Source organism: Chiloscyllium plagiosum, unplaced genomic scaffold (genome assembly GCF_037043375.1).
Source record: "Chiloscyllium plagiosum isolate Xiang-an unplaced genomic scaffold, Cpla_swu_hap1 HiC_scaffold_12, whole genome shotgun sequence".
Taxonomy (NCBI): Eukaryota; Metazoa; Chordata; class Chondrichthyes; order Orectolobiformes; family Hemiscylliidae; genus Chiloscyllium; species Chiloscyllium plagiosum.
In genome coordinates, this window is record NW_028270150.1 from 69,950,887 (window position 1) to 69,978,507 (window position 27,621).

Sequence of the window (27,621 nt, forward strand, 5' to 3'; positions counted from 1 at the left end):
CCCACAAGTCCATCAGGAAGCGGTCAGCACATAGCGTCCGCGAGACCCTTCAGGAAAACAAGAGGGTGGATCTTTTCGAGTGGCTCCCTGAGCAGACTGTCAAAGTCATTGGGCAGAATGCCTCATCGCCAGAACTTTCCAACCAGCACCAGGACATTGCCTGGCTGGTGGTGAGAACAGCTCTGCATGTGAGATCCTTTAAGCATGCCCATGCTCTCTCCGACACCATACACTGCCCTCGAAGTGACTGTGAAGGGGATGGGACTGTTACATAGCTCCTTGTGGGATGTGCCTATGCAAAGGGAGTCTGGAGAGAAATGCAGTGGTTTTTGTTGAGGTTCATCTCAAGCAGCTCTGTGATGTGTGACTCTGCTCTACATTCTGTTCCCCAGGACACACACTGAGAAAAGCTTCAACTTGGAGGACTATCAACTTGGTGAAAGACCCTATTTTGGCTGCCTGAAACTTGCTGGCCTTCCAGTTGAAAGAGTCGACCCCGACTTGAGTGTTGTAGACTGGCACATTCCAAGGTCCAGGACTATGTGCTGAGGGACGCACTAAAGCTTGGTGATAATGGGAAATAACCACCATATATGATCCTTCTGCCAAAGCATAACAGGAGTCCATTTAGTAATCAGACCCTCCCAGATACCTTAGCTAAATGCTAAGAGTTTATTTGTAAATACAGAACAACCTCGTTATCCAAACTCAATTATCCGAATTTTGGATTATCCTAAGATCTCAAGGTCCCATAAAAACGTTATCGGTTATTAAAACAATCAGTTATCTGAACAAAATAATCCCCGCCCATCTCTTTCAGATAATTGAGGTTGTTTGTACAGAGAAAGCCAAATCACAATGTTTGTTCTTTTCTCTGTCAATAAAGAGAGTACAGATCTGAATGGTTTCATTAACTGTGTAAAGGTTTCCTTCTGTGTATAAAATGTATTTCGGAAATAAAAAAAAGTTAACTTTGATTTCTCTTCACAGATGCTGCCAGACCTGCTGAGATTTTCCAGCAACTTCTGTTTTTGTTTCTGATTTACAGCAGTTCTTCCTGTTTTTAACCAAAAGCAAATGCTTCCCAAGGTACATGGGTGGCATGACGGACACTTCACTGCACATACAAGTGCACAGTCAAATATTATTGCTAGCCAAGAACAAAACTACACAGGTTACCAATCCGATATCTCATCGCATCTTAGAATTCTGTCTCAGAGAGTGCTGCTATTTCCCTCGTGCCTAACATAGCCCTTTAAACTCTCATTGTTTAATGTATGCCCTTCACATATCCGAAAGTCCCATCAAATGGCTCTAAATATTCACGTTTATTCAGCAACAGCCAAAGTAAATAATAAATCAAACAAGCCTACACTTCAATTGGAGCATGTAACAGACAGGGGTGTTTGCTTTGGGACCAACAAAATTACAGTCCATTTGTGATCATTACTCCCAGCTCACATCTATTGAGCTGGCTGTCAATTAAGTCATGCTTTGCTTGTTGTGGTTGATGCTGCAGTGCTCTGTCAGGCAGAAGGTGATCTTCCTCCTGCTCAATGCCCTCATCTCTATCCTCAGAAGATGGCTATTGCTCTCCCAGTTCTTCAGACTCTATCACATCCTGTTGGCTGCAGTTGTGCAAGAATTATGCAGCACAACCTGTCCGTAGTGTACTGACCAGCTCCCCCAGACCTATGCAAACATTGGAATCTCTTTCTCAGCATGCTTACTGTCTGCTCCACTGTCGCCCTACTTGATAAATGGGCTGCACTGCATCTGTGGCCAGCCTCAGTAAGACATTTGCAAGACAGTCATTAGCCACGGGAGGAGAGGGTAGCCTTCATCCCTTCTTTTCAGGTACCTTGTCCTTGATGGCTTGGCCTCCTCCTCCATACAGTGGGCTAAGAAAGATTCTGAAAAGGAGAGCAATGGAATGCCTCTACATGGACCATTGGTATGAAGATCATATTCCAATAAATGCAGCACAGCTACACCACACAAATGTGCCATTGAAGATTCTAAGTGCTGTATGCCTGCTGATACTTGTCCTTGTCTAACTAGCCCCCATCCTCACATATCCCACAAGAAGGTTGGCATCACACACAAGGGCATGTTGATGAATAAGTTACATTTCAAGGTGAGAGGAAATCAGTTCCATGCCCTTGTGCAGCTGAGGAGATCCTGGACTATCTTTGTGAGTTGTGACCTGTCGGTGTCACATTTAAGGTCACCTGTGATTACTCTGCTTCTATCTTCACCTGCAATGAGCAACGGCATGGTTAAGACTGCTTGTGAACGGGATTTATGTCCTGCGCTGTTGCACACAGCATACATTTCATAAACAGGGTACAATGTTCATCATTAATGCAATTGGCCCTTGCAGAGCCTCACTTCACATATGCGCAGATAGAAAAACAATCACTTTCTCTACCTCCTCAGTGTGTCACCATTTTCATTGGGCATTTATGATTTGTACGAATATGGAAGGCAACATAGATCACACTTGGCACAGTCAGTTAAAGGTTCAGCCGGGCAATCAAGTGGACCCCACCCAAACATCCATGCTCCTTTCTTCCTGGCACTCCCTGCCAAGCCCACCAGTACTGAGCAGCCAAACAGTGTCACACACCTCTTTGAATTACGATTTCCTCTCTTAGTATTCCCCTTTAAGCCCAAGCCCTGCAGCGTAATCATACCAACTATCATGCTGCACCAATTCACTATCAAGGCTGGTTGTTTGTGATTGTCAATAACCTCTCTCCTCCATCCCCCCCACAGTAGTCCATGTTTTCCAATGCACTATTATCTCCCACCCCTAAAATTTAACTTGCCTCCCTTTTCAGTTATTGTTCCTTTTGTATTCAAGCCTGCTGCCTCAAATTCTCAGAACTGACTTCCCATGGTATTGGTTCCTTTGACTTTTATTGCATAGACTGACCGAGGCCCACCCTCTTCACAGACTTGGATGGACAACCTCAACTCTTGACTGACCGGGCCCTTGACTGACTGGTATGCAGCTCCCCAATCGATTAACTATGACTCTTTGGACTCAATGCATTGGATCAGCAGGACTGGCAATGCCCCATTCTCCAGGCTGGAAAGCTAGAGATCAATGCTCCCTTTAACTCTTTTCTGCTGTGAGGACCTCCATAGCCTGTACATGTTAGTGACTGCACTGCTTTGAGGGAATATTGTTACCAACCCCATGACTGTCCTCAACTGATCACTGGCCATGCCCAAGTCTCTGGACTAACATTGGAAACTGACTTTGATTTATTGCGTGGACTCCCAAGCTAGTATTTCTTCCCTTAACCTGATTGAGGACTCTGCCCATTAGACTTTCAGACAAGGTTGAATCACCTCAGTATGTTTTTTACGCAGGCTGCTGGTACATGGTATAGGTGTGAGATTGCTGTTATTCAACAGCAGTATATATCAACTTGTCCACCTTCTTGACTTATGACTGCTCACAAAGGCAAGTCAAGACTGAAGTTCTGTTAGCATTCAAGTATGTAGCAAGTTACAGAACGCTAAGGAGGTTCGTAAGGAGCCCTAGCTTGTAGCCCAGTCCAATCCTCGAGATGAGTGCTTGTTTCTGTGCAAAATGTCCAGGAAGCAACATTCCAATGAGGGGTCATAGTGCATTCCAAAGTGCAGCAATGAAGTGCAGAACTGGAATGTAAATGGACTCGGGGTATACCATGAGGGTGCATTGAGCCTGTTTTGTGACTGGTGTCCAAGATGGGGAGCTAAAGGAGCTAGTGGCAAGTAGGAAATAGGTATTTACACTGTTGCATGTTGGAAAGCGTCATCATTAAGTTTCTATCTGTCATGTGGGAAATAGGAGACTGCATATAAATAAGTTAGATTAACTAGTAATGGGATATTAATGCAGAAATTTTGGGAAGATTCTAACCAGGGAGTTAAGACTGAGTTATCACATTTTGTCTAATTACAGCTGTATCATTACATGTTGTCAGTTAGCAATACCCCAAGATTGAAGATTAGTCATGAACCTCTCTCACACAGCCCTGTTAAATTAATGAATGGTATGCTGATTAACTTTGTGAAAGTGGTGGTCTTTGTCATCATTGCTGAGTCACAGACTCCACCTTTTACAATGCTATTGCCGGTCTGATACACGTTCTTTTCCAAGCTTTGTCCCCTCCACTTTCTGACCTTGGTGTCACCTTGCACAACCACATGAGCTTCCACATGTGCACTGTAATACTGAGACTTGTATTTTCAACAGCTTTCAACTCCCCCACTGCCTTCATACTGTCAGAATGCCATTTCACTGTTAGACAAACTGCAGCTTTCTCTAGCTTAACACTCAAGACACTTGTGAAGATGTTGTGGCTTTAAGTAGTTATTTGTCCCTTGCCTTGAAGGCAGGTTTTAAGATAGAGATGACAAGCAGTCAACCAGAGTAAACAGCTTGAGAGTCCTTGGGTCTTTTTAAAAAGAAAATGGAACAACAGAAGCAGCCTGAATGGGTGAGGTCAAACTCTGCCAGAACCAGGATCTTTAGTACGGCTTTCAGTAGTAGGCTTTCAGTAGGTCATTAAGACGTGAAAGCTATTATTTTTCCTCTCTTGGTTACAGTCAAAAGCTGGTCTTTCTCTGCCAGCCATGTGAGTTGCATATGAGACAATCTGTTTTCTGAATTTGTCTTTTTCCAAAGGTGTATTTATAGGCTGTCACTATCTTGGAATAGTTAATTAGTAATAGTTACTGTATTTATTATTACAGTTTCAATACATTTAAGTTATTCCAACTCCTTTCCTTTGTTGTATTTTAATTCTAGTGGATGAATAAAGTGTATTTTGCTTTAAATCCAGTTGTGGATCAATCAAATTGCATTTGGAATGCAACACCTTACATTTATCTTTAAAATAAGAAAATGTTGGGTGTAGACTATTTTCTGAATATTTTGAGGGGGTTTGGTCTGGTCCATAACACATGGACATTCATTTTTTTTGGTATAGAGTTCCAGTTTCCAGCCAAACTAATCTGCTCACTTAATCCTGAACCGAGCTTCTAACCAATATCTTAACTACAAAGATCACCTGCTTTGATCTCTGTAACATTTATTTGGCTCATCAATAAACACAAGTTAAATACTTCTGTACAAACAATATTTTGCCAGTTAGCAGCACAGTAAAAACTATTCAATGGTCTATTTTTTATTTAAATTCCAAGGATGCTGTTTCGGAAGCATTGTTGGTAGCTGTGGAAACATTCCCTAGATTTCTGGTGAATTAAGGAGAATATTGAAAAATATAAATGAACGCTACCTTTCCAATATAAATCAATGTTCATATGTATTCCACAGGAGTCAGTCAGACTCATTTAGACTCATTCATATTCAGTCAATAAGGTGTCTATTGGAATGTTGAAAAAAACAAGAACATCTGTCTAAATCAATGCCAAGTATCATTTCTGACTTTCGCTTTTCAAGTAATGAAAAATGTTTTCACATCAAAAACCTTTAAAGTCAGCTCAGTTGCAGTTTCTATAGTTTATTTCCTTTAAATGGGTATTTCTGACAAGTGTAGAAACAGTGTATTGATGGAGTTCCAAGAGATTTCTTTGCAAATTGTTATGCCCTGGTTTTGCTGACCTCAATAGTTCTAACGCTACAGCCATGAGAAAGCACTACAACTGTGATATTTTGCTTACAGATTCATTATATAAAGTCATTTGAATATGAAAAAAAGGCACAGAGGATGCCATGAATGGCACATTAATCCAACAACATTAAAAAGTCAAGGTTTTTTTCCAAATCCGACATACCAGGCAAGAACCTGGGTCAGCTGTGCTTGCCTTAGATTGGAAACAGGTCAACAACTGGTTGATGTACAAGCAGAATATCTGTGCTTTTAGGGGCATCAATGTCATGACTGAAGATGCCAAGATCACTGAAGTTCTGATTGTTATGTTATGGGTAGAACTGAAGGCCCTTTTTTTAAATGTCAATGCTTGAGCCTGGCCTTATGACAACTTGAGAGTTTTAGACGTAATGTGCCACTTCAATGTTTGACTTTCCTAATTTAAAAATCCCAGAGGTAGGACATCTGGATTACACTGAGCACAAGTCTTCACAGCATTATTGGTGAGTACTTTGGAGAATAGGACTAGGGAGGAAGCGAACAGTTATTCCTATGTCTATAAGTAAAAGGATTAGCTATTGTGGAACAATACCCAAAAGGAATATACAAATTAGTACGTAAATATTAAAGGAGCACACATTGTCATGTGAATGATAATAAGATGAGCTTCAAACACAGTGATTTCAATAACTAGCTCAGTATTGGCTGGAAGGTGGAGTCTAATAGCAGGAATAATATGCTGGCCGAGGTCTAAAGCTTCTGTGTAAATAGTGTCACAGATAATTGATTTCTGATAGTTTTAAGATCCAGTCTGTGCAGGCTAATAACAGCAATTAGAACAACAAGTCAGCACTTCCCCCACTCAACCCCACATACAATCGCAGCACAACAGTAAATTGCACACTTTAAGCTATTCTCTGTGCCTTTCTAATGAAATAAGCTGAAGTTTCAGCACAAGCCCTTTTCATGTACAGTTCCAGTCTATTCCTCAGTGCACATTCTTCGTGACATCAGAAGTGTTCATATATTTTCCAGACAGCGAATTGAAATTGAAAGCTTTATTATGTAGATAAAGTCTATCACCTTGTGTCTCAAGTTAGTGGAATTGGAGAAGAAAAATCACAAAGACTCTGGGCCCTGACCTTGATAAAACCTTAAATCAAAGGCGACTGAAACAACTTAAAACATCGCAACTGGAGTTGTATAGATTACACGTTCTTTACTTGTAAATCTTAAATCATCCTTAAGAAAGATCTGTGCACTTTATTACATACATTAACATAATGTTAACATTTCTATTCATTCTTAGGTGCTGGCGTTATTACCATTCATACACAGAGGACAGGGTATTTTGCAGACTAACTCAGTCCTACGCCTGTATTACTTATCACATAATGAACCAATGTGTTTTCAAGATAAAGCTAATTTTAAAATGATCTTTCACATCCAGTATTGATTGGTTTGTGGTGCATCTGCTGGCTGGTATTTGTTTCTGTCACTTTTATTTAGCCAGAATGCGTTTAACAGTATCGCATGCAAAATAACTTCTGCTGGTAATGAAATCAGGATCCATTCAATGTACTGATGGTTCTCTTCGAAATAATTATCAACTCTACAAATTGCTGGTGACCAGATGTAAAGTTCTCACTTTTTTTTCATTAAACACCATAAACTAGATTACTTAAATTCCTATATTAAGAAAACACATAAAGAGTAAGTCATATAACTGGGTTAGTGTTCATTTAAATGTACCTCTTTGACATTTCTTTAACAGGTATCTTAGAGCCAGTTGTAACCCACTTAAGATTAAAAAAAAGGCTACTGTAGGTGAAAGGAATCTCACAAAAATGCTTTAAGCATTTTTCTGACAACGTCAGCAGCAACCATTTCTGAGATTATTTCTAACCCAATTGCAAGTGCTTTCTGGAAAGCAATTATCTCAACATTTATTGTAGTGCAACTTTTAATGTTATTCTGTAACATTTATCTAACTTGCTAACTTAATAGTTTTGTCCATTTCTCTTTTCATACCAGTCAGTCCATTGATGTTAAATGCACTTTCAAACAACGTTTTGTCCATCTGGTCATCTGTGATCAATCGCAATAAAAATGGTTTGAACACTGAAACATTTTCTTAACAAGGAAAATTAGTCAAGAATTCCCTTTCTTCTACAAGTATAAAGTTTTACTTTCTTATCTGGCAGACGTGGTCTCCTGTTATTTTACACATCAGAAAGTCCTGAGTTTCAAATGTGTTATTAATTATGATATTAAATGATTTAACAATTATTCACTGATTTTGAAAATATGCTTCATACTGGCAAGTCACAGTTCATCCAATTATTTAATCTCCTGTATGTTATCATGAAGGATAGATATCAGATGGGCAATTGAACACTGACGTTCTCTTAGTATCTGGCTCAGCTGTAGAATTGTCAGGGATAGGGACTCTTGTGGGGCTGTGGTAATATCCCCATCCCTGAGATGCAAGGTCTGCATTCAAGTTCCACCTGCTCCTGAACTGTGTCATAAAACATTTAAATGTATCCAGAATTGGTTCAGACTAAGGCAAGGCTGGCCTTCCTGCCCTAGTGAAACAAAAAATGTATGCACATTCATGAAAAAGGGGGAACATCATTCAGCTGTCTCTTAAAGGGGATGAAGAGATTAGATATTATTGATAGTCAGAACACAGATTTAAAAATCAACTCCTGCAATATTTTGTGCTGAATATAATTAATATTTGGAAGAGATAATGCCCGTTCATAACACTTGAATGGCAAAAATCTCGACCAAAAAATATAAACAATTAAAAAAGGAAAATGTGGATTTACACAGTGCCTTTGTAGTCCTAGGATGGACAACGATCATTACAGCTAATGGAGTATTTTCAAAGTGTGCCTTATTGCAATGTAGGAAGCAGGAGTATCAATTTGCATTGTGCTAGGTCCCACAATCGGCACTATGACAACAATCAGGTAAGTTTTTTTGTCGTAATGTTAATTAAAAGGAAAAGTATTGGTCAGGACACTTGAGACAGCTCCTGTGTTTTCTGCAAAATTGTGTTATAGCATCTTTTACATCCACCTGAGAGGGCAGACAAAATTTTTGCGTATCATCTGAAATAAATGGAACCTGCGACAGTCCAGTGTCCCCCCAGCACTGCATTGCTGTCTTACTTTTGACCTTCTGCTGAAAGCCAGAATGTCTTGTTTTTGACCTTCTGCTGAAATCCATACACATAATAATCAAGTTCATATCTGAGACAAATATGGAGAATGTTTCACTTCAGTCGTCATAGTTAAAAGCATTCACAATCCAGAAATGGTCCATGTTTAACAAAATAGGAACAAGAGTAGGCCCTAAGTTCATGGCTGATTGAACACTTCAACGCCTTTCATCCATCCTAACCCAATAAACCTTTTTACATTATTAATAATCAAAAGTTATATCAATCTTTACAAATACTTGAAGACTGAGATCCCACAGCCAATTGGGTGGAGAATTCCAAAGATTCACTGCACTCGAGTAAAGAAATATTTCTCTTCATCTTGGTCCAAAATGGTGGCCACTTATTTTCAAATTCTAACAGATGAAAGGCTTAACAGACAATCAATTTTTCAATGTATAATTTCAGTTACATCACACTGCAAATTTTTGCTATAAATTCTGTGTTACGATCGAGCTCTCCACTATCACCTGATGAAGGAGCGTCGCTCCGAAAGCTAGTGTGCCTCCAATTAAACCTGTTGGACTATAACCTGGTGTTGTGTGATTTTTAACTATTTTCAATTTATGCTCCCTGGTTTACCTTTCCTCATTCTAATAGCTGGTTAAGTAGACTGTACATACTATTAATAATACACATGAAAGAAAATTATTTCTTTAGGGAAGAAAGTACTCCAAAGGAAAATAAATAATAGGGGAGCAGAACTGACAGCAAAAATAATGGCAAGGCTGATGGCACTCCATTGTTTATAGTTAAATCGTAGAGCAATTTCAGGCAAGGTGCAGGCATATGGTGGGACATGAATATCTGAATTGCACTGAATTCCAAGTTGCACTGCATCACCGTTACCTTTATGAAAACAATGTCTTGTTTCTACTTGGACTACACATCGTCACACTTCGCACAATCTGTCCTTCCTGTAAGGACCCTATTTCATTTTCCCAATTTCTCCAACTCTGTCACATTTGTTCTGATGATGTTGCCTTCTCGATTGGGCCTTCGATATGTCCACTTTTGTCTTCAACTGAGGATTCCCCACTACTCTGGCTGACAGGAACCTTGGTTGTTTCCCATTTCCCTCACTTCTGCTCTCACTCCTTCCCTTCCCTTCCCCCCCCACCCGCCAAAACACCAGTAGGTCCTCCCAACCTCACTTTCCACCTCACCAGCATCCACATGTAGAAGATCATAAGCCACCATTCAGCCATCCCAGCAGGGTGCAACCATCAGATACATATTCACGTCCCCTCCCTTGTCAGTAATTTGAAAGGTCCATTCCTTCCAGGGCACCCTGATCCACTCCTCCTTCACTCTCACCACCTACACCCACATATGACACTTCTGCAATTGCAGATGTGCAACACTTCCTGCCCTTTTCCTCCTCAGTATCCAAAGTTCTAGACACATGGGCCAGATGAAACAATGACTTATCTGCATCCCCAGCAGACCAACATTCCGTTGTCTGCCTAATTTTCTCACTCCTTTCCCTCCTCACCCGTCACCATCAGAAATACAACCTTCTCCTAGCTCCGATCACTTCTGAAGTAGTATCATTGGACTCAAAATGTTAACTCTGTTTCTTTCTCTCCTTGGATGCTGCCAGGCTTGCTGAGTTTCTCCAGCAATTTCAGTTCTTATTTTTATCCTCCCTGTTTTTAATTAAGAACCTGCCGTTTAAATAGGCAAGGCATGTCATTGGCAGCATAAATATTTGTACACCTGTGGTAAATACGAATTACTGCTTAGGAGCAACTCTGAAAACACAGATTAACTGTTATAGGTACTGGTTGCTATTATATCAGGTTTCAAATTTTAAGTTAACTTTAAAAAAATTTCTTTCTTTATCCAATCTTTCTTTCCTTCTAATCTTGTTGCTATTCATTCACGGGATGAAAGTGTCACTAGCAAGGACAACATTTGTTGTCCGTCCCTAATTCTCCAGAGGACATTCTCAAGAGTCAAGCACATTGCTGGGGATCTGGATTCATATGTAGGCCAGACCACGTAAGGATGGCAGGTTCCTTCCCGAAAGAACAGTGGTGAATCAGATGGGTGTTTCTGACAATCAACAACAACAAATTCACAGTCATCATGAGACTTTTAGAATTAGAATTCATACAGTGTAGAAGCAGGCCCTTCAACTCAACATGTTCACACTGTCCCTTCGAAGAGTATCCCACCCAGACCCATTACTCTGTATTTCCCCTGATGAATACATCTAACATATACAGCCCTGAACACTATGGACAATTTACCATGGCTAATTCACCTAAACTGCACATCTTTGGACTATGGGAGGAAACCGGAGCACCCGGAGGAAACCCACGCAGATACAGGGAGAATGTGCAAACTCCTTGTAGACAGTCGCCCGAGGCAGGAATTGAACCTGGGTCCCTGGCACTGTGAGGCAGCAATGCTATCCGCTGAGCCACTATGCCGCCCCATTTTAATTCCAGATTGTTTTTTATTTCACTTTCTGATTTGGCTTTGAATTTACTTAGTCTCATTCAACCTCCTTCAGTTCTTCCTTTGTATTTTTTCTAACTCTTAAATCTTATTGTTTAAGGAGAAATCTGGTTGCCCTGTTTACTCAGGTCCCAGGTGCCCCATTTCTCCGCAGCACCATAATCTGCCTGTGTCATCAGCAACCTTGCAGGCAAAAGGATTTTGAGTTGAAGTGTGCAAAGGTGAGTCTAACTAATCACCGAAAACCATAGGTGTTCTGCTACATCAGATTCTGATCCAAGGGGTTGCCACCATCACAGAATCTGATTCGCATTGCTGTTTCCCAATATAGTTTTTTGCGGGAATGTTAAGTGCATGATATCTTGCGATATGCAACTTTGGGTTACTTCAAGGGTTTTTAAAGCCCACAGACAATACTTTTGAGAATGTTTAGGCAGCACGGATGAAGGGAGACAGAGGATGGAGGGCTTCCTCATCAGCTTGTACCCTGGACTTCTGAGTTCCCTTTGCTCCTCACTCTGGGAGGCTCCCTTGTCCCGTGTCCCTTCTCCCCATCATTGAACCCCACTTCAACATCATGTGAACTTTCTTGCATATGTGCAGTCATCACACGTAAATTCAACATGATGACATATGGCTTTTGGGACCACACACACGTGTTCTCAAATGAGTGCACATGTGTACTTGCCTGCAGTTGTGGGTGCCAGCAAACACTGCCTGACTGTATAACATGTAAATCTAGAAAGCAAACTGTGACCAACGAGGCAGTCTTTTCGTGAGCTGTTTTCACTGGGTGCAGAGCTGTATAATAAACTGCCTTGTTTAGACCCTCAACCATCTCAATCTGGGTAGGCAATGTCCCAGTGGTATCATTGTTGAACTATTAATCCAAAGGCCCAGGTAATGTTTGAACATTGCACAGAGATTTAGTTCAAAACTGGAACTTATCTGATTTACCAATGATCTGGCATACACCGAAAATATTTTTAAAAATTTATGAACACTTGAACTTAATAAGATCCTTAATAATTATGAGAAGCAGATGATCTAATTGCCACTAACACCATTGTAGATCACAAATATAGCATTTAACTTACGAACACTAGGTTGATATCTTTGCTTCAGGTCGTATAGTAGTGTGTTAATCTTCTTCCAGTCAAAATTTAGGTCTTCAATTTTTCCCTATAATATATTAAGTTAAAAACAAAAACCTTAATAAGCTGGTACATTGCAGCACAAAATGCTAGATTCTTTGTTTGCAATGGTTAGAGTAGTAATTAGCAGGCTATGATGGACAGGTCAATTGTTTTCCTCAGAGTTTGAGAATCAGATATTAACATTGCAGATGTATATTGAGAGATAATCGCTATTTGAATCGCTGCAAGAATTCAGGTTTACCCAAGATCTGTTCTTGGTTACATTTTAGTCTGTATCTTCTTGGTAGCAGACAAATTCTACTCTCCTCCTCACTTCATATCACATTGAGACTAATAACACAGACTATTCAGCCACCATCTGATGAGATGGTAAATGGCAGACATTTATTGACATTTATCGACCTTTTGTTTTCTTAAACAAATAATTTCATGAGGCATTTTATGTATAAATGCTGAACATCAATAACAACCAACTTTTTTCATTCATATTTGTAACAAAGCACCAGCAATGTCTTGCTGAGCAGTGTGTGCGCAAATGTGCACCTTGGGATAGTTCAAAGTGCTCTAAGTAATGATTGTGTCTGTAAGAGATCATCAGCTTTATGAATGTACTGCTGACTGTGCACAGAGATTACTGGGAAATTCTAACAGGTGCCCTAAGTTTGCTGGTGTAATTTTAACAGGTTCTTCACTGTTTTATGCTGGCTGGAAAATTGATGACATTGAGACTTAATCAGCTGAACACCAACGTAACAATAGTAACAGAAACATAATATTTGCTTAGGTCAGGCAACATTTTTTATGTTAGGACTTTTTGATCGTTAAGACTAATAGAAATACCAGACAAATACTCATGCTGGTATACTAACTCTTCATAAAAAAAAGACTTAAGGCAATAGAGCTTTGACAATGGGGTGAACAGCACAAATCTGGAATACCATAACCTACTTTTTCTTCCTAGGCAATTACTTACAGCATCTTTCTTTTTGATTTAGAGTTCCACCATTTTTTCCCTTTTATTTTACTCTTTTCACTTACACATTTTCACACCAAATTTCAAGATAGGAAATTCTTAATCACATTAAAATGAGCTGATGCATGTCCATATCCTGGTTATTTTGAGATCTTACCTCCCTGAACTCAAATATATATGTGGAAACATCTTTAAGGTGAGTTCTAGAAGTTTGCAACAGAGGCTAATCTTTGGAGATGGTGCAAAGTTGGATTTACCAAAGCCCAAGGGCCCTGGGCATCTTCGAGGGAGGAAACAGTAATTGTATTTGAGAGAGGTATTATTATCATGCTTATATTATGAATAGACTGAAAGATTGTAACAAGGAAAAGCTTTTATGATTTATCCTAATCACATCATTATGTTTATTGTATGTTGGTGGCAATTAACTAAATTGCTGAGTGCAGCCTGCACATACAAGAGGAGGATATTAGCATAGATATAGGAAATTTATAAATTATTTCTCACTTTTTATCTTTAGTTAGAGGCTTTTAAATGGCATTTGTGAGGTACTAATTTTTAAAATAAAGTGAAATTTCTTTTCTTGGCAGAACATGAATTGGCATAATCTTTTGCAGCTGTCAAAGAGCAACTCTGAAACATCTCTGCAGGAAAACAGCAACAAACAGATGCTTCCAATTGCTTGGAAAAGACAAGATGATTAATTTACTTAATAACAAGCTGATCTAACATCGACTTAGAGTGAGGCATGCATGATGATCAGGAAGTAGTTTTGATATGGGAAGCTGAACTCACATTTGGTGACACATGACAAGTAAGATAATAGCGTCAGGAAACCCTCCATCAAATACATACTCTGGAAGAGCTGTTTCTGCATTCTGGAAAGGTTTTTTCCAGTGGATTGAAAAATCCCAAATCTAACAACTCAGTTCAAGGTCGCAGGGATACAGAAAGCAGGAAAGTATAGACCAGTGAACATAATATCTCTAATTGGTAAAATACTGAAAGTAGTAGCAGGAGATTTATAACATTATAATGTAATAAATATAAGCCAATGTGGTTTTATACAAGGGGAATCATGTTTGAGAAAACTATTCAAGTTTTTTGAGAATAGAGCAAACAGGACAGGCAAAGGGGAACCAGTAGAAGTAGTGCATTGTGATTTACAAAAGACCTCAAAAAGGTGCCACATATTTTAGCTAAGAGCTTGTGATATTGAGGGTAAGGTAGTAGTATAGTGAAAGAATTGGTTAATTAACAGGAAACAGAGTGCAGGTAAAATGGGTTATTTTCAAGTTAGCAAACTGTAACAACAATAGAAGCTAGTTCATTGACTATATTCAAGAGCGAGGAGAAAGTGAGTCTGCAGATGCTGGAGATCAAAGTTGAAACTTTATTGCTGGAACAGCACAGCAGGTCAGGCAGCATCCAGGGAACAGGAGATTCGACGTTTCGGGCACAGGCCCTTCTTCAGGAATATTCAAGAGCGAGTCAAACTGTTTTTGATCATTGAAGGATCCTAGGGCTATGGGGACAGCAGGTGTGTGGATATATGATCAGCCATGATCTTATTAAATGACAGAGAGAGCTCAAGGAATCAAATAGCCCATTCTAGATGCTATTTGTTATCATCGTGATTTTACAAATATGTGGTTTGGACATTTGTTTTATGGTCTTTAGAAATTATATATGCTGTACTTTGGGATAATTTATTAGTGATTGTTTTAAAAATAAATTATGGATATGGTTTTGGCAAAAACAAGATTTTGTAACCTACTGCCAGACATTTTTTTTCATGTAACATAGCCTTCGTTACAGAAAAAAAGTTACACTACGTAGTGACTTTCACACGCTCAGGGCATCTCAAGTTCTCAATGACCAGTTCAGTAATTGGTATACTAACTCTTCATAAAAAAAAGACTTAAGGCAACAGAGCTTTGACAATGGGGTAAACAGCACAAATCTGAAATACCATAACGTACTTTTTCTTCCTGGACAATTACTAATAGCATCTTTCTTTTTATTTTAGAGTTCCACCATTTTATCCCTTTTTATTTTACTCTTTTTACTCACACATTTTCACAACAAATTTCAAGATAGGAAATTCTTTATCACATCAAAATGAGTTGATGCATGTCCATATCCTGGTTGTTTCAAGATTTTACCTTCCTGAACTCTAATATATATGTGGAAACATATTTAAGGTGATTTGGAGATGTCGCTGTTGGACTGGTGTGTACAAAGTTAAAAATCACACAACACCAGGTTATAGTCCAACAGATTTAATTGTAAGCACACTAGCTTTCGGTGCTCCGCTCCTTTATCAGGTGATAGTGAAGGACAAATATAAGATAATCAAGGTATTTTTCAATGTATAATTTCAGTTACATCACACTGTAAACTTTTGCAATAAATTCTGTTCCTTACAATTGTGTCCTCCACAATCACCTGATGAAGGAGCACACTCCAAAAGCTAGTGTGCTTCCAATTAAACCTGTTGGACTATAACCTGGTGTTGTGTGATTTTTAACTATTTAAGGTGAGTTCTAGAAGTTTGCAACACAAGATCTATCTTAAGATGGGCCAATCTTTGGAGATGGTGCAAAGTAGGATTTACCAAAGCCCAAGGGCCCTGGGCAACAGCAAGGGATGGAACAGTGACTGTATCTGAGAGAGGTATTGTGAAAAGACTGAAAGATTGTAACAAGAAAGACAGGGGGACATGACAGTACTTTTATGCGTACCAAGGTCCAACAAACAGCAAAGTGAAAAATGATCAGATAATTTGCATTTGTAGCACAGATAGAATAAATATTAGCTACCATTTTGGAGTGCAACACAGCAAACTATTTGACCATTGTGAAATAGCTGAATATAATAAATTGCAAAATGATTCTGTAGACTGGTTAATTTGAACACTGTATATTCATGGCATTTGAGAATACTGTACCTGCTCCATCTGACAATTAGTGCTATATTTAGCATGAGAAACATTTTATATGGCACAAACTGTGTTTTCAAATGTTCAGTTACAATAGATGCAGGTTAGGACTAACCTAGTCTTGAATCATAGAATTGCTAAATATTTAGATGGACTTCTTACGTAACGACAGCATGTTGTCACCAAGCCTCAAAACATCTCTACAGTAGTAGACACACTGCCTCAGAAACTTTACTTTATCAGAGACATATTTCAGTTCATAACAAATCAATTAAACACTTTTTTTCATTGTTGCATTTTTGTTTGTTTCTTGGAATAAACAGCTTCTGCAATAACAGATTGTAATTAACTGCTTCACAATTATAAGTTTATAATGAATTTATCACTATTGACAGATCCCACTTTTCTGAAAATGTATTTGACATTTCTCTTAACAAGCTGATGAAATGACACTCAGAACATAATATACTTGTGGTTTTTCAGTGACTATGAGGTCATTCCTTTAACTTTTGTGGAAGTTTGTTATGCACCAATTAGCTGCTTAATTTCATACATTAGAGCAGTGAATACTCTTCAAAAATAACCAATTGATGTGAAGCACTTTCTCAGACAAATTCTCTCTTTACCATAATAGTGAACCCATTCTCCAGTTGTCATTAGAATAAAGCTAAACATAGTGTGACTTTAAAGCAGAAGATTGGAAAGGAACCACATAAACCACAGATATATAGTATACCTGGCCAGGCATTTCAGTTTTCCTATTTGATCACCTAAATGTTCAGCATAAAAACATCTTGATCTCTATTCAGTTGTGGCCTGCTGCCCTCCAACTAGCATTTCTTCCCTGCCCCAGCTCAACTTATTCGATGGAGAACTTCATCCATTTCTAGAGTGAGAATTTTGTCAAACAGCAGATATTAAAAGGGAAGTTAGATAGAGTCCAAGCATGCACCTTTCTGCAGTGATTTATTTCAACTTACATATCACAGAAATCCAACAATCTGATTCCTTGCTCCCCATACACATCATCCATTACAAGGGGTAGGCATAGAAATAATAAGCCCGTGCTGCTGATGGCCTGGGTCCCTGGATGCCAACTCAAGTGCAGCAGCCTGGCTTTGATCTGAGCACAATAGGTGCTCCGGAGATCTGGCCCTGTGTACCCTTATGTCCCAGGCCCTGCTCAGTTTGCAGCCAATTATCCTTGAATTAACACATAACCATTACCTGTTTGCTAATTTAATTTGGTCTCCAGCATCCCTGCCAGACCATACTTGATGATAACAAATTGGACCTGCATACTGGCTGGAGCAGAAGTCACATTGCACAATAGATACATTTTGTACAATACTAATCAGAACCACAGTAATTTCTGATTTTAATTGTGATCCTCTAAGGGGAGTCAGAGATGAATGTCTGAAATACCCTTCTCCTTGCCCTCAACTGGTTAGGATCTTAGTCTCCTTTCATCCCTCTTAAGAGAACTCTTGGCTTTTGGGTGGCACAGGGAATCTCTTTATCATGATGCACAATTTCTCTCTCTTACGTGTGACAGGATGTTCAGAACAAAATGTATTTTCCAGTCTATCATTGCTTGTACCTTTCAATCTCTGAGAAACTCTTATTCTCAACCAGATACTTATCCGGGTTCAGTTTCTTTGAAAAAAGTCGATGATCTGAGCTGCTTTTGCTGTGTTTTGTTTTGTTCCAATTATTTTTGTCTAACATCCTCACACAAGCTGTTCTAGGAATTAACAGCTTGAGTTTTGTTAAACATTGAAAGAAAAACAACACAATCTTCACCGGAAATAAGAAAAAGTGAACATTGTACAGTATTTAAATGTCAACTTAACATATTGTTGCACTCCAGTTCATTTTCTTCTTTTGCAGCTAAGGGAAAGGTGTACTTACTCATCAAATAATTACCGGGTTTACTCCAACACTAAATTATTTCCCCAAAGACAACATATTAAAATGATGTTTTCAAATTAAATTTGAATTAGTCATCATTTAGCAGATATCATTTTGATCTGATTGCTCTTATTTCAATTGGTAACATCTTGCTGTCCAAGTTGCATGATTAAAATAAATGATTAGAAGTTTACAAATCTACAATAATAAACCATTTGGATACAAGGTGATATTACCTTTAATGGTTGAGGGATGGGCTTTTCCTTTGAGAAGTGCTGAGCCTTTAACAGAATCCCTTCCACATCAGCCTGCTTGGCTAATACGCCTTCTTCTGCCTCCTTAAAACAGAAAATGATTAAAAATATACATCATTCTGAAATGATCAATACATTCATTATTAGGTGTTGACTCTTTTACAGATTGCAGATCATTCCTTACTGATTATATTCAAACTATTTGCTTGTGCCCTTTTACTCATCAGCGTATGGGAGAACTTTCTGTTTCTCAAACCTCAATATAGCTATTGTCAGCAAATCTTGAATATACTATAGTTAGAGTCATAGAGTCATAGTGATGTACAGCATGGAAACAGACCCTTCAGTCCAACTCATCCATTCTGACCAATTTTCCTAACCTAATTTAGTCCCATTTGCCAGCACTTGGCCTATATCCCTCTGTACACTTCCTATTCATATGCCCATCTAGTTGCTTTTAAAATGCTGTAGTTGTACCAGTCTCCACCACTTCATCTGGTAGCTTATTCCACAGATGCACCACCCTCTGCATGAAAAAGTTGCCCCTTAGGTGCTTTTTATATCTTTCCCCTTTCACTCTAAACCTATGCCCTCTAGTTCTGGACCCCCCACCCCAGGAAAAAGCCCTTGTCCTATCCATGCCCCTTATGATTTTATATATCTCTAATAAGGTTACCCCTCAGTCTCCAATGCTCCAGGGAAAACAGCCCCAGCCTATTCAGCCTCTCCTTGTTGCTCAAATCCTCCAAACCAGGCAACATTCGTTTTACTTTGTTATCACTTCTCAGCAGAAACAGGGGAAGCAGGCAATGGTTTCAAATTCAATTATACTCGATTATAATAGCAATGACACCTTTTCAGAAGGTTTTCAAATTCAATTCACACTTAAAATTCACCAAGTTAGATATGAGAAAATCACATGAGAAAAGATGGAATTATAACAAGCTGTTCATCTAATCTAGTCAATTCCTTCCACAGAATATAAATGCCAATTATGCTCCCTAGCCCTTAAAGAAAGTTCACCAAAAGCACACAAAGTTGATCAAAGCTACACCTCTTATTATTCCAATCCAATTAATTGCTTTCCCTAGATGACATTTCTAAGGTCTTAAGAACGCAGAACTATCAATTGCATTGATGTACCTGATGATCTAAGTCTTTAAATCCTATTCTTAAACAGTTTTTTTTATCATCACTGAAGGATTTAATTATCCACTTTTTTCTGTGAGTCTGTTTCAAATATCTATTACTGTTGTCAGTGGATAGAAATTCTGTTAATCTCTCGTCTCACTTGAGGCATTTTAATTTCAAACCTATGTCCTCTCGTGCTGCATGCATTCTGCTAAATGAATCAACCTGCTTACATTGACATTATCTGTTCCTCTCAACATTTTAAGGCCTGGATTAGTTTTTCATTTCTGTTGTCTTTTCTCTCACGAAAATAAATTAACTTTTGTGTGAATCTCTTCATAACTTGGACCTAAATAAAAATATTACATCACGTTATACTCACCTGTCACCAATTGTTACATAAAAAGATGTACAAAACCCCTGATAATCCAGTCATCTTTGATACAGGAAAATGCAGACACATTGAGTCAATAGAACCAAAAAGAATTGATTGAAATATGAAGTCACTAACGATGCATACATGACTAGAATGACAGGTCTTAACTTGTGACAAAATATATCTTTAACTTCATTAGTGACAACAGCTTCACAATTACTTTCACTGATACAAATAATAAAATCATTTTGCATCTGCGCCTTACTAATGTAAAGAACTTATCTAGATACATCACCATAACATTAGCCATCACAAACTTAGCATGCCAGCTTGCCATCTGGCAATATAAACCGATGAGAACAGTAAATTTGGTAAGACAATTGCAAATTCTCATTTGTGTATCTAATTAATGATTAATATCCTATGCTTTTTTATAGATATTTTTATTGAAAATTTAACATATTTTTACAAGTTTACAAATAAAAAACCCCAAGTATAAACATTGATATACAATTAAATCTTAAATAAATAATAACCAAAATTTAACAAAAGAAAAATACCGAGAAAAAAAACAAAACTCAACTAACTACTCATCTAACCTACAACTAGCCAGAGTGTATAATTAAGTCTCTTACATTATTCAAATAAGAGAAAAAAAAAACCGACGGATAACACAGAAATTGGGTAGTGAGATACATGCTCGGAATATATTAACATCAATTGTAACAAAACCGGTATTTATGCGGGATTCCTCTCCCAAGGGGCCCTGGACCAGCCAGGTTCGCCATTTCAATTAAATAAAAGCCCTTGTTAGGATGGCCAAAATATCTGTATTTATATAATTCAAGAAGGGCTGCCATATTTTATGGAATAATGCGGTCTTTTGGTGCACCATATTTGTAAGGAAGTCAAGGGGAATACATTCCATAATTAATCTGTGCCAATTTGAAAGTCCAGGGGGGCCCTCAGCCATCCAGTTTACCAAAATATTTTTCCTTGCACAGAAAGAGAGAACAGAAAATAATCTCTTCCCGTGCATATCCAGGGAGGGTAAGTTCGAAAAGCTCAAAAGGAGAGATACAGGGTCCACTCTAATTTCCGTTCCTAAGATTTCTGTCAGGGTACTTGCTACTTTAGTTCAATATCTATGGATCTGATGACAGGTCCATAAGCAATGTACAAGAGTGCCCACCTCTATTTTACATTTGGGACACATTGGAGATGCTCCTGCCTTAAATTTTGCCAATCGGTCCGGTGCTATATGGGCCCTATGAAGTATCTTCAACTGAATGGCCAGAGTTCTGTTGCAGATGGTGATTCTTCTGGTGTTTTCCCAAATGTCATTCCATGTTTCTATAGAGATTTCCAGTCCCAAATCCTGATCCTGTGTTTTAAGCAGATTGTCCATATCTCCCGATACTTCATCATGTAATAAATGATAAATAGTGCTGATGGAAGATACCCCCATTGGCCATAGCACTCTACGTTCTCTATCTGATTTATAAAGACTATCCAATAACGTAGTCTTCTGTATGTAGTTTCGAATTTGGAAGTATCGAAAGAGGTCTCCATTAGGTAATCCAAATTTCTGATGCAGCTGTTCAAAAGACATCATGACCCCTTCTTTAAATAGATCCCCTAAACATGAGATACCCCTGGATCTCCAGAGTTTGAAAGTGACATCTGTAAACCCCGGTTGAAATACCCATGCTCCCACTATCGGAGCATAGGGGGATGTTTTATGTGAGTTGCCCTCATTTTGCCGCATTATGTTCCAAGCTTTAATAGTATTTAGTATTATAGGGTTTTTACAGTGGTCCGTAATGATTTTCCTCTTGTCTGAAAATAAACGGTTAATAAGTGGGCATTTCACTTGAGAAACCTCAATGTCCAGCCAGATTGATTGCGGGTCAGACAAGACCCAATCAGCCATGTAACTTAATAGGGAACTTAACTGATATTTCCTAAAATCTGGGAAGCCCAATCCTCACCTTGCCCGTGGAAGCTGTAGCTTCTTCAGCTTAATGAGGGGCCGTCCATGATTCCAGATAAAGGAACCCAACCAGCCATATAATTTACGTAGTGCCAGCCTCAGCAGCATCACCCGAAGCATTCTCATAGGGTATAGGAGACGGGGCAGGACATTCATTTTAGTTAGTGCTATTCTACCCAACCAGGAAATTGGAAGGTCTCCCCATCGCTGGAGGTCCTGCCTTATCCTTTCCAGTAAATGCACAAAGTTAGCCTTGTATAACTGACCAAATAGTGGGGTAATAAAAATGCCTAAATATAAGAAACCCTCCAGGGACCACCGAAAGGGAAAGTGGGATCCGTCCAATAAGTGGGGTATCATAGCAAGGCCACCCATTGGCATAGCCTCCGATTTTGAGAAATTAATTTTGTAGCCTGAAAATACACTAAATGTATTAATAACTTGGATTAAGCAAGGCACGGACATCAGAGGATTACTGAGAAATAGAAGAACACCATCTGTATAAAGGGTAATTTTATGTTTACCCGTACCAATCTTCGGGGCTGTTATGATTAGGGTCAGCCTGTATAGCTTCTACGAGTGGCTCAATTATTAGTGTAAATAGCAATGGCGAGAAAGGACATCCCTGACGGCAGTCCCTATCCACACTGAAGCTATCTGAGCCTAATCCATTGGTAATCACAACTGCTTTGGGATTACTATATAATGTTGGGACCCATTTGGTAAACACCTTTCCAATGCCAAACCTTTCCAATGTGTAAAACAGATATGACTATTCAACCCTGTTGAATGCCTTTTCCGCATCTAATGAGACTACTACTCCTGGTATCTTTCCCTGATGGCAGGCTTGAATCACATTCAAAACCCTTCTAACATTATTGGATGATCTACGGCCCTTAATAAACCCCATCTGATCCTCCTTTATAATATGTGGCAATACCCTTTCTAGCCTCAATGCTAAAGTTTTAGAGAGGATTTTAAAATCTACATTTAGCAAGGATATTGGTCTGTATGACGTGCAATCTTCTGGATCCTTTCCTTTTTTAAGGATAAGAGAGATATTTGCCTCTTTCAGCGAAGGCAGGAGACAACCCTGATTTTATGAATAGTTATACATGTCCATAAGTGGACCAGCCAATATTCCTGTAAATTCTTTACAGAATTCAGCTTGAAAGCCATCTGGGCCAGGTGCCTTACCGCTCTGAAGTTGCCTGATTGCGTCAAGTATTTCTTGGATTGTTAGGGGAGCATTCAAGGCCGATACCTGTTCCGGAGTGAGGTCCGGCAGCATCCAAGGAGCAGGAGAATCGACGTTTCGGGCATAAGCCCTTCTTCAGGAAGAAGGGCTTATGCCCGAAACGTCGATTCTCCTGTTCCTTGGATGCTGCCTGACCTGCTGCGCTTTTCCAGCAACACATTTTTCAGCTCTGATCTCCAGCATCTGTAGTCCTCACTTTCTCCCGGAGTTAGGTCCGGAAAGGTCAGGTTTTTAAAAAATGACTGCATCCTCCTAGTCCTGTCTTCACAATCCTGCGATTTATATAAATCAGAATAAAAGTTTCTAAAGATTGCGTTAATCCTTTTATGATCATGAGTCAAAATACCCGTACTTTCCTTGATAGACGTGATAGTTTGAGTGGTCTTCTTTTTCTTTGCAAGAAATACTAAGTATCTACTAGGTTTATCGCCAAATTCATATAACCTTTGTTTTGCAAATAATATTTCCCTCTTAGCTGTTTGGGTAAGTGTGGTGTTTAGAGCTATCCTCAGGGCCGTAATCCTTTGTAATTTGATAATAGAAGGTCTGTCAGCATATGCTTTTTCAGCCGCTTTTAAGCGAGCTTCGAGTAGACCCTGTTGTTCTCCCTTTAATTTTTTCTGGGTCGCTGAGTATGAGATGATCAAACCTCGTGCGTAAGCTTTGATGGTCTCCCACATCACTGATGGGTTGCTCGCCGTACCTGAATGAATTTCTAAAAAAGTTTTAAATTCTTGAGAGAAGTACTTTACAAATTTACTATCTTTCATCAGGAAGGGGTCCATACACCAATGCCGGGGGGATGTCTCATTGTTCCTCGCCTTGATTTCCATATATACAGCAGCGTGATCGGAAATTGCTATACTGCCTATTTTACAGGATTATAAGGAATTTTAAAAAAATGGAGGGGGCAAACAACATATTGATTCTGGTATGACATTTATGTGGATTGGAGTAAAAAGAAAAATCTCTGCTCTGCGGGTGAAGGCATCTCCATACATCTACTTGTCCTAATTCTTTGTTCAAATCCACCAATTGTCTGGATCTGGGAGATACTCCTGCAGTACTCTTGGGAATCCTATCTATTTTCGGATCCATAATACAGTTAAAGTCTCCCCCTATAATTGTATGACGAGCATCGAGAGCCATCAATTTTGAGAAGGCTTCTGTTATAAATTTAAAAGGATGTGCCAGGGGGCAATACAAATTTAAAATCCCATATTCTTCTCCATTTATAAGGGCTTTAATCAGAATATATCATCCAGATTCGTCTTTTATCTGATTTAGGATTTTGAAAGGGAAATTCTTCCGAATAAGAATAACAACTCCCCTGCTTTTTGAGCTAAAAGAAGAAAAAAAGGCCTGATCAAATCCACTCTGTCGTAATTTCAAGTGTTCTTTATCCAATAAGTGTGTCTCCTGTAGGAGAGCTATATCAACCCTTTCTTGAGGTTTGATAATATTTTCTTCCTTTTGACTGGTGAATTACTCCCCTTGACATTCCAGGTGCACCACTTAACCGTCAACCATAATCGTCCGGGCAAATCAGAGACCCCTCGGGAGGGGAAACCCTATCCAGAACATCCCGAGCATATAGCATATAAATTCACAAAAATAAAGGCTCTCTAATACACTCACAACAGTATAATAAAAAACCATTTTGAAATAAAAAAATATAAAACGTATTTAAATGGAGATTTTCCCCCTTGTTCCCAGGGGGTATCACTTCCTTTCCAACAGTCCATCGTATCCTCTCCCAACCAGTACCCCACCCTTGACCCAGGCGCTCCTCAATAGGATGAAGAAAATTCAAATATACTACAGAGCTAGAGTTAACAGCGAGCACCCTACCACCACCCCCTCCCCCACCCACACTAACACCTGTTTATATTTGGTAATGTTAATACCATGTATAAACATATATAACTGTAAAATTACAGCCTCAACAAGTAATAATTAAATATAATAATACAAAATAACAGGGGAAAACAACCTCGCTCCTAAAGACAAAGATAAAATAGGATAAGGTAACTACCTCCCCCCACCAACATTAACTAGGCCCCCCTGGCCTATGTATATATATCAAATTAAAAAGGGGGGTAGAAAATGCTAAGTAGAGAACAAATAAATAAATCCCTCTCCCCACCCCCCAAGATAATATTAAACAGTAAGGTTAAAAAAAAGGATTAATATGTAAAAAAAAAAGGGATGTAAACCGGAGTGGGGGGAAAGCAAAACAACACCAATTAACTCTTACAATTTATCTAAGAGAGTCCAAAAATTCCTTGGCCTTTTCCAGCGATCCAAAGTTAAACACAGACTCTTCATGGTTAAAGCATAGTGTTGCTGGGTAGCGCAGGAATACAGAATATTTAAGTCCCATAAACACTTCTTCGCTTCATCAAACGCCTACTTTTTCGGACCAGAGCTGGGGAAAAGTCCTGGAATAAAATGATCTTGGATCCTTTGTAGATCATGGCTTGGGGATCTTTTCCAAGATTTCTAGAGGCTTCTAGGAGTATCTGCCTCTCCTTGCAGCTCTGCAGCCGGAACAGGACCGGGCGGGGCGCTGGCTCGAGCCGGGCCCGCGTATTGCAACCTGGTAGGCCCACTCCACCCTTACCTGGCCTGATCCAGCCTCCAGATTTAAAAACTGTGGAAGCCACTGTTCAAGGAACACTGTAAGCTGGCCTTCCTCTTCCCGTTCGGGAAGGCCCAGCAAACAAATATTTTTTCAATGACTTAGATTCTCGAGGTCATCAATGTGATTCTCTAAGGTCCGGACTTGCTGTTCAAGAGTCCGGACCCAATCCACGGTCAAATGTGCTGTAGTTTCGGAGGTCACGGCCTTTAGCTCCGCTCCTCTGACTCGGCGCTCAATTTCCTTGATGTCTCGGTCGTGCTTTTGTAGCGCGGCCGAGAGTGAATCCCATCGACTTGGGGACTGTTCAATGAAAGCGTTGATCTTCGCTTCGAGTTTGGAGATGATTTCACAAGGCTCGCTACCGTAGGTAAGTCCCCCGGGGCGGTTGCGGACACCTCTGCTGCAGCTGGAGAGGGTGGGGGAGGGGTTCCTGCTTGCTGAGAGCTGTGGGCTCCCTTCCCTTTAATCATTTTTACTGGAGATTAAATTGTTTAAATTCAATACTAAGCAACTAATTACATTATGTAGAAACTATTTTAAATGATTTGGTGAGTGTGGTGGGGGTGGGTGACCCACTTTGCCCAAGTCTTGGGAGGAGCACTGTCGACTCAGACTTGCTGGGTCGCCGCCATCTTGGATCTCCAACATCGTATTCTTGATTGGCAATGAAGGCAAACAAAATAAATTGTTGTTTAGTTCTGACTACTCCCCAGAAAATAATTGCAACTGGTTTGTCAAAATCAATTCAAACACAGTTTGATTAATAAAGTGCTAAAGATCCTGTACAGTGCAAGGAGAAATCATAACACAAAAATTATTTATTGATTTCAAGTTTATCATTCTATTCAATTTTAAATTCAGTTTCCTATTCTGTCCTTAATTCAGTGCATCTTCATTTTATTTCAGAATCATCCATTCAAAGGCTTCACTACTAAATATGTAAACAACTTTTTTTTATTCACTACTGAGGCATGGGCATCACTGACTGGCCAGTATTTATTGCCTGCCCCTAGTTGTCCTTGAGAAGGTGGTGGTGAGCTGTCTTCTTGAACTGCTGCAGTTCATGTGGCATTTCCCCATCAATTAAGTCTATTCCCTCTAAAAAAACATTGTTTTAAGCATGATTACTCTGTTTGAAATGCATTATGGCACTTTCTAATTACTTTACTTCTTTTCTGGTTGTAGTTATAATTTCACCTTTTGTGAAAGATGAAGAAAATAAAGCAGAATTGCACTTGAACCCGATGGCAAATCAGTAATCACCCAATGCACTCGTTTGTGTCTTCTGCACCCAGAGAATGACTCCAGAGTTCAGCCTTTCTTGCACTGACTTCAAGCACTAACTTCACTTGAGACACAATCACTGCAGTTTTCCCTCTAATGCCTTCAGCATCCTGATTTACAAATGTATGGCCATTTACCAATGCCTCAGGTTTGAAGTCCTGGAGCTCTCAACCTGAGAGCATTGTGAAAGTAACCGGACAACATTGACAAGCAAACAATGCATTAGCAGCTTTTCAGTGGCAATTCAGAGTGGCCATTAATGTGACTCCCAAATCCCATGAATGAATTGTTGAAATGACCTTAAAAAACTAAAGGAATAGTAACTGTCCAATTACAATTCAGTGGCCCACAAAGACTACAGTACTCCTGTTTCTGCAATAAAATCAACCTAC

The 27,621-nt window shown here is 39.2% G+C and overlaps 1 protein-coding gene across 11 annotated transcripts in view; it reads right to left on the bottom strand.

The window, feature by feature from the left end:
* Window positions 1-27,621, bottom strand: part of dmd (dystrophin) — a 2,003,576-nt gene that overhangs the window by 464,463 nt on the left and 1,511,492 nt on the right. For all 11 annotated transcript variants that reach the window (XM_087992890.1, XM_087992895.1, XM_087992900.1 and 8 more), the window contains 2 exons: window positions 18,526-18,627; window positions 12,405-12,489 (listed from right to left, as the gene is read on the bottom strand). In XM_087992890.1, the coding sequence (XP_087849016.1) occupies window positions 12,405-12,489; window positions 18,526-18,627 (187 nt within the window). The remainder of the gene's footprint in view (window positions 1-12,404; window positions 12,490-18,525; window positions 18,628-27,621) is intronic.